Source organism: Arachis stenosperma, chromosome 3 (genome assembly GCF_014773155.1).
Source record: "Arachis stenosperma cultivar V10309 chromosome 3, arast.V10309.gnm1.PFL2, whole genome shotgun sequence".
NCBI lineage: Eukaryota > Viridiplantae > Streptophyta > Magnoliopsida > Fabales > Fabaceae > Arachis > Arachis stenosperma.
In genome coordinates, this window is record NC_080379.1 from 58,932,536 (window position 1) to 58,940,796 (window position 8,261).

The following is an 8,261-nucleotide window of genomic DNA, read 5'->3' on the forward strand; positions in this document are numbered from 1 at the left end:
TAGTTACTAGTTTAACTGGCCATTAATAAATAAACACACATTATATGAATAATAATATCAAATCATTAGCAATAATAATGTAAGCATCGATAATAAATAGAATCAATAAACATAAGCAAAGCTTATCTTGGGACATTTGCTTTATAAATTGAGATCCAAAATGAGTGAAGATGATGAAACTGCTTCCTCTTTAATTAATTTTAAGTTCCATCATCCAAAATTCTGAAATCACTACCAAATCAGAAATCACCATATATGTACATGCATGTTGCCCAATTCCCAAATGAAAAATACTCGTCATTAGAATTTTTTATTTTTTATTATTTTTAATTATTAATTTAATTTTTTAATTTAATAATCTAACATGTTTTAAACTTATATTTTTAATCATTAATAATTAACTACTAATTAAAAATAATAAATTCCTCCTCAAATTACAAAAGTACACTACCTAACCTATGTCTCTAACTAACAAATTAAAGCTACAATTATTAATATTTATTATTTTATTACTATTATTATTCATTATTGTATCATCATTATTGATTTCACCAAACATCAACACAGCTGTAGCTGTACCATGATTCTCTACACCGGAACCCACCATCCCACAACCTCACAACGTTGCCGTTAAGCTCCGTCAAGTCCTGACACGTGTACCATCCGCCCTCATTAACGCCGTTCCTCAACCGTAACAACCTCTCCCACTTTTCCCACCACTCCACTTCGCACCCTTCTTCCCTCCACGCCATCAAAGGCAGAGTCAAATTCAAAGATCCCTCTCTCTCGCCGCGCATGCATTGCGCGCCCTCATCATCACCCTCCTCCTCGTAGTACACCGTAAACTTCCCCTTCCTTACGCCGTCAACGTCCTCAGTAACAGCCAACGGAGCCGCATCCACGACAGCAGCTGACTCAACTAGCGGCGTTACCGCCTCGGGAATGGCAGCTTCAACTACCGGCTCTCTGGTCGGGTCACCTATTTCGGGTTCGGGGCAAACCGATGAGCGAATCTTCCAGAAGCTGAGGGCTGCGGTGAGAAGTGCGAGCCAAGTCCAAAAGTTGTTGAGGAGAGTGAGGAAACCAAAGGTGAGGTAGTTGAAGACAAGAGCCTCCACTTGGGAATCCAACACGTTCATTTTTTGTGAAATTGTGGTTTCTTTCTTCTCTTTTCCCTCTGTTTCTAGGAGTGTGTGTAAGAGAGAGAGAGAGAGAGAGAGATGAATTGAATGTGGAGAGAGATGGAAGTGAGAATGAAGAGATTTAAGGAAAGGTGGAGGGTGAGACAACAGACAAGCGAGGGTGAGGGATATCTCGTAAAGATGCCAAGAATCGAGAGCCAAGATGCCTTTTGTTTAAGATACATCTTACATATTTACACATCATGCCCTCCTCTACTAGCTATACTACGGCTAATTTTTTTTTTATATATATACCGGAACATTAAGCGTTTTTTACATTTATGAGTAGCATTACAGATTTTGTTTTTGACAGTGAAGTAGCAACCGTGTATTTTTTTAAATGTGGATTGATGAGGTGTTATTCTTAAATGTGGAACCGTTTAATTAGATAAACAAAAATTGGACCGTTCGATTTGTGAGAAGTATAGAAATCGGACCATTCAATTTGTGAGGATATAGAAATCGAACTGAGGAATTTGTGAGAGAACAGAAATTGGACCGAGAGATTTCTATTAAAAAAATAAAAATTTGAAGTATAGAAATCGGACTCTTCGATTTGTGTATCTTCCACACTTTTAAAAAACACCAAAAATTATAATGTTAAGGTATATCACCACTTTTATTTCCATATACAAAAAAAAAGAGCCATAGCATTACATATTTAAATTTTTTTTATCTGTCAAGTTTAACTAAGTTAAATAGAAAGCAAATTGATGAGGAAAAAAATCAGCAATATAAAGACTTACATAGATCATATTCTGGTTGTATCTATATTGTAAGTTGTATAAGACTGAAGATTCGTATAAATAACTAAGTTGCAAGAGGTCATTCACTCCATCAAGAATATCAGGGTTTGCTGATATTAAGCTTTTATCGTGCATTAAAACCTATAATTAACAAGGTTAAATATTGAAGTTAGTTAATCAGACCAAAAAAGAGCATTTCTCAATTGTCTCACTGAGTCCAGCTGGATGGAACAAACATCACTGTGTACTATCGTAATTCTAGATCATATCTTACTTTTCTATCAAGCAGTGAAACAACAGACTCAGTTCCAGAAGATATTATTATCTTCACCAACTCCCAATTTCCATTTGAAAGTTAAAGCCAACACTGAACCTTCTGAAATAACAAACTTCAGAAGTAAGGGAAAGAAAAAAAAATTCTAAACTATCCATGTGTTACTAATAATGAGAACATAAAAACTCAATCTCTTGAACTCAATAATAACATCAGTTATCCAACTAAATAATTGCATCACAGTTATCATAAACTGATTTCAAAGTCTAGAAGCAGAGTGAAATTAAAATCATGAAGCATATAATAAATCAAAAGATCACAAATTGCAAATTTTTTATAAGAGCAGAAGTTAGAACAATGAAAATTGAAGAAAGATTAACAGTTTTCAACCTAATTTTAACAAAGCTCATCACAATGATTAACAACAATAAAAAGCACCGAAGGAACAGTGAATCAGTAACATACGCAGTGCAAATTCAAGAAACTTTAATAAAATTTAACTATAGAAACAGACAGTAAAGCAGTAATAGAGTTATCAATTTAAAGTTTATCATCAAATACAATCAGTGAGCAAAGCCAATCAACCAAACATTGACTGAGCATTCTGTTCTGAATCTGTGACTGAGAAGCAAAAAATTCAAGTTACAGCAACAAATTTAACAAATCCTAGTTCAGTCACGATTTACAGCAACAAGGCAAATTTATTGATTAGCAATTTAGAAACATGCAAAAATACAGGGAGAAGGAAAATCTGTAAAAGAGAGAACAGGGAAGCGATGGTGCAAGGACTCACCAACGGTCGACGGCGACCACCTACGGAAGGTGACAAAGTAAGAGATAACCCCACAATTTGCTTCTGCCACCGGCGATGAGACAGACGAACCACGAGATGCTAGCAGTGTGACTGAGACGAGACTCGAGTGAGACTGAGAGGCAACCAACACGCACAGCTCGAGCACTCGCTGGCGAAGGGAGGCACAAGCAGCCGAGCACAGAGGGGAGAGGCGAGACACGAGCACACGACACAGAGGATCCGGCGAGAGGACCGATAGCACGAAGACAGAAGTTCTTAAGTGCGACGGACGGCGGCAGCAGTCTCTTACTCCGACAGACGGCGACAACAATTGGTAGAGGCTAGCGTTTACTTTCTTTGGTGAAGGGGGAGAAAAAGAGAGGGGGGAGGAGAGGGGATAACGCGTGCAATCCTCCTTTTTTCCCTCTTTCAAGGAAGGAAACCACGTCGTTTTCTATAAACCGGCCAAGTTCAATAGTTCGTGTTCAATTCTTAAAATAGTGATTTTTATTAATAAATTGAACCGCTAAAACTATCGATTTGCGGTCAGACTAATTTGACTGGCTGGTCTGATCTGGTTTCCAGAATCTTGCTGAGAGCACACGAATGCTGAAAAATGGAGTGCAATTCAATAACGTAAACCAAAAATATCAATATCTCCAAGGGTCGAAATCAAATTTTAAAAATTTAAAAGTTTAATTGCATTGGGTTTTTGGTAATTTCCAAAATTTAATTAGATTTTTATTAATAGTTTTCTTTTATAAAAATTACAATAATAATAGATATTCACTTTTATAATATTTTTTTTAATTTATCCTATCTTCTAAAAAAAACCCATAAATTTTAAAATTGTTTGTAAACCTAAAAAAATTTAGGAATAAAAAATTAAAAAAATAAAAAAAGGTAAAAAATGAAAAAGGGTAAATCACATATTTAAATAATTAGGTTTTAAAATGATCCAAATATAACAAATAAGGATTGGTTACATTTCAGTTTCGATTAAAGTATCAAAACTGATCATAAAAGATTATGACATTGATTAATCTAACTATAGAATAATTAAAACTACTTTTTAACCATAAAAGATAGGCTTAGTAGACAAAACTACGAAAATCCTAAAAACTATCAACAATCTCTAAGACTGTGTGTTTGTTTCTGAGAATAGGACAAGACACTGAGAATAAGACATAAATGACATAAACACAAAATTTTGTGTTCTTGTATTTTATTTGGTGATAAACTAGAATAAATTATAAAAATCTAATTTATTCTCATTTTTTCATTCAAAAAATTTGAGACAAAAAATATAATAATAAAAAATATAATTATGAAAAATTAACAAGAATAATGAAAGAAAAAATAAAAAATAAATTGTGTCTTTTGTTAGTGTCTCCGTGTCCTTCCTGTTAGGATTGAATACAAAATATACTAATTCGTTTCTATCCATATCTCTTTTGTCAAACACGATTTTATGTCTCTGTATCCATGTCTCAATGTCCTATCTTTATAAACAAACGTGGTCTAAATTACTCCTCTAACTTAACCTAATTACTCCTAAACTCTAACCGTATTCATTCTCATTCCTATTTCAAATTTTCTTCCCACTCTCTTCATTTGAGTTTTTTCTTACTCTTTTCAACCACATAATAACATTCTTTCATGTTTGTTTCTTCTTACTTTACTAACCTTAATATTCTAAATAATTTTTTAACTATATATATCTCACTCACCTACTAGTACTATTACTACTCACATTTTTTTATTGTTTTGAATAACAAATTTGACTATATAATGATGATACAATAACAAATTTGATAATTGTTTTGAATCTTAAAATTTTTAGATAACTAATGTCATATTGTTCCTCAAGAGTAATTCAAGAATAAGAGAGAAAGGGAGCGTGTTTACTCTTTTAAACAGTAATGCTCATTGGTGCACGAAATTGTGATCACACTTTTCATAACTCCGCACAACTAACCAGCAAGTGCACTGGGTCGTCCAAGTAATACCTTACGTGAGTAAGGGTCGATCCCACGGAGATTGTCAGCTTGAAGCAAGTTATGGTCATCTTGTAAATCTCAGTCAGGCGGATTCAAATGGTTATAAGATTTTGATAGGATAGAGATACTTATGCAATTCATTGGTGGGAATTTCAGATAAGCGTATGGAGATGCTTTGTTCCCTCTGAGACTCTGCTTTCCTATTGTCCTCATCCAATCATGTGTACTCCCTTCCATGGCAAGTTGTATGTTGGTGGATCACCGTTGTCAATGGCTACCATCCGTACTCTCAGTGAAAATATATCCGCTACGGTTTCTCGCATAGCTAATCAACTGTCGGTTCTCGATCGTGTCGGAATAAGATCCATCGATCTTTTTGCACACTGTCACTGCACCCAACAGTCATGAGTTTGAAGCTCGTCACAGTCATCCCATCCCAGATCCTACTCAGAATACCACAGACAAGGTTTAGACTTTTCGGATCTCAAGAATGCTGCCAATTGATTCTAGCTTATACCACGAAGACTCTGATCTCACGGAATGGAAGGCTCTGTTGTCAGGAGAGGCAACCATGCGTCGTGAACCAGGAGGCCAAGAGATACACACTCAAGCTCTTACAGATAGAACGGAGGTGGTTGTCAGGCACGCGTTCATAAGGGAGGATGATGATGAGTGTCACGGATCATCACATCCATCAGGTTGAAGTACGGGTGAATATCTTAAAACAAGAATAAGCGTGAATTGAATAGAAAAACAAAAGTACTTTGCATTAATTCATGAGGAACAGCAGAGCTCCACACCTAAATCTATGAGGTGTAGAAATTCCACCGTTGAAAATACATAAGTGATGAAGGTCTAGGCATGGCCGAATGGCCTGCCCCCAAAACGTGATCAAGAGATCAAAAGTGATCCAAAGATAGTCTCAAAAATGATCTAAAGATATGAATACAATAGTAAAAAGTGCTATTTATACTAAACTAGTAAATTAGGTTTACAGAAAATGAGTACCTAAGTGTAGATAGTACAGAAATCTACTTCCGAGACCCACTTGGTGTATGTTTGGGCTGAGCATTGAAGCTTAGGATCTTCTTGGAGTTTAAATGCCAGTTTTGGTGTCAGTTTGGGCGTTTAACTCCAGCTTTTGTGCCAGTTATGGCGTTTTACGCCAGAAAAGGGTCTCTAACCGGCGTTTGGATGCTAGTTTGGGCCGTCAAATCTCGGGGCAAAGTATGGACTATTATGCATTTCTGAAAAGCCCAAGATGTCTACTTTCCAACGTAATTAAGAACGCACCAATTGGACTTCTATAGCTCCAGAAAATCCACTTCAAGTGCAGGGAGGTCAGAATCCAATAGCATCTTCAGTCCTTTCTTAGCCTCTGAACCAGATTTTTGCTCAAGTCCCTCAATTTCAACCAGAAAATACCTGAAATCACAGAAAAATACACAAACTCATAGTAAAGTCCAGAAATATTATTTTTGCATAAAAAATAATAAAAATATACTAAAAAGTAACTAAAACCTATTAAAAACTTTGTAAAAACAATGCCAAAAAGCGTATAAATTATCCGCTTATCACAACACCAAACTTAAATTGTTGCTTGTCCCCAAGCAACTGAAAATAAAATAGGATAAAAAGAAGAGAATATACTATAAATCCCAATGTATCAATGAAGCTTAGTTCAAATTAGATGAGCGGGGATAGTAGCTTTTTGCTTCTGAATAGTTTCGGCATCTCACTTTATTCTGTGAAGTTCAGAATGATTGGCATCTATTAGGAACTCAGAATTTAGATAGTGTTATTGATTCTCTTAGTTCAGTATGTTGATTCTTGAACACAGCTACTTTATGAATCTTGGTCGTGATGCTAAGCATCTTGCTTTCCAGTATTACCACCGGATACATAAATGCCACAGACACATAACTGGGTGAACCTTTTGATGAGCGGATATTTTATACGCTTTTTGGGGGTAATTTCATGTAGATTTTAGCATGTTTTAATTGGTTTTTAGTTAAATATTATTAGTTTTTAGGCAAAAATCATATTTCTGGACTTTACTATGAGTTTGTGTGTTTTTCTGTGATTTCAGGTATTTTCTGGCTGAAATTGAGGGAGCTGAGCAAAAATCTGAGTTAGGCTGAAAAAGGACTGCTGATGCTGTTGGATCCTGACCTCCCTGCACTCGAAATGAAAATTTTCTAGAGCTACAGGAGTCCAATTGGCGCGCTCTCAACGGCATTGGAAAGTAGACGTCCAGGGCTTTCCAGCAATATATAATAGTCCATACTTTGCGAGAAGATAGATGACGTAACTTGGCGTTGAACGCCAAGTACATGCTGCTGTCTGGAGTTAAACGCCAGAAACACGTCATGATCCGGAGTTGAACGCCCAAAACACGTTATAACTTGGAGTTCAACTCCAAGAAAAGCCTTAGTTCGTGGATAGCTTTAGTCTCAGCCCCAGCACACACCAAGTGGGCCCCAGAAGTGGATTTCTGCACCAATTATCTTAGTTTACTCATATTCTGCAAACCTAGGTTACTAGTTTACTATTTAAACAACTTTTAGAGAATTATTTTGTACCTCATGACATTTTCAGATCTGAATTACATACTTTTTGACGGCATGAGTCTCTAAACTCCATTGTTGGGGGTGAGGAGCTCTGCAGCGTCTCGATGAATTAATGCAATTGTTTCTATTCCATTCAAACGTGCGTATGGTCCGATCTAAGATGTTTATTCGCGCTTAATTATGAAGGAGGTGATGATCCGTGACACTCATCACCTCCCTCAATCCATGAACGTGTGCCTGACAAACACCTCCGTTCTACATCAGACTGAATGAGCTTCTCTTAGATTCCTTAATCAGAATCTCCGCGGTATAAGCTAGAATTGATGGCGGCCACTCTTGAGAATCCGGAAGGTCTAAACCTTGTCTGTGGTATTCCGAGTAGGATTCAAGGATTGAATGGCTGTGACGCGCTTCAAACTCGCGATTGCTGGGCGTGATGACAAACGCAAAAGGATCAATGGATCCTATTCCAACATGATCGAGAACCAACAGCTGATTAGCCGTGCTGTGACAGAGCATAGGAACGTTTTCACTGAGAGGATGGGAGGTAGCCACTGACAATGGTGACACCCTACATACAGCTTGCCGTAGACGTGCTTTACAAACAATTGAGTTGAATGTTACATTGCAGAAATTCAGAGGACAAAGCATCTCCAAAACTCCAACATATTTCTCATTACTGCACAACAAGTAACGA

At 36.5% G+C, this 8,261-nt stretch overlaps 1 protein-coding gene across 1 annotated transcript; it reads right to left on the bottom strand.

The window, feature by feature from the left end:
- Positions 1 to 365: 365 nt before the first annotated feature.
- Positions 366 to 1,309, bottom strand: LOC130967852 (uncharacterized). The gene has a single exon (XM_057892885.1). The coding sequence runs from the start codon at positions 1,137 to 1,139 to the stop codon at positions 549 to 551; it is 591 nt and encodes a 196-aa protein (XP_057748868.1). The 5' UTR covers positions 1,140 to 1,309; the 3' UTR covers positions 366 to 548.
- Between the last annotated feature and the right edge of the window lie 6,952 nt (positions 1,310 to 8,261).

Coding starts and splice junctions, on each gene's coding strand:
- LOC130967852 (XM_057892885.1), bottom strand. CDS start 1,139: ATGAACGTGTTGGATTCCCAAGTGGAGGCTCTTGTCTTCAACTACCTC.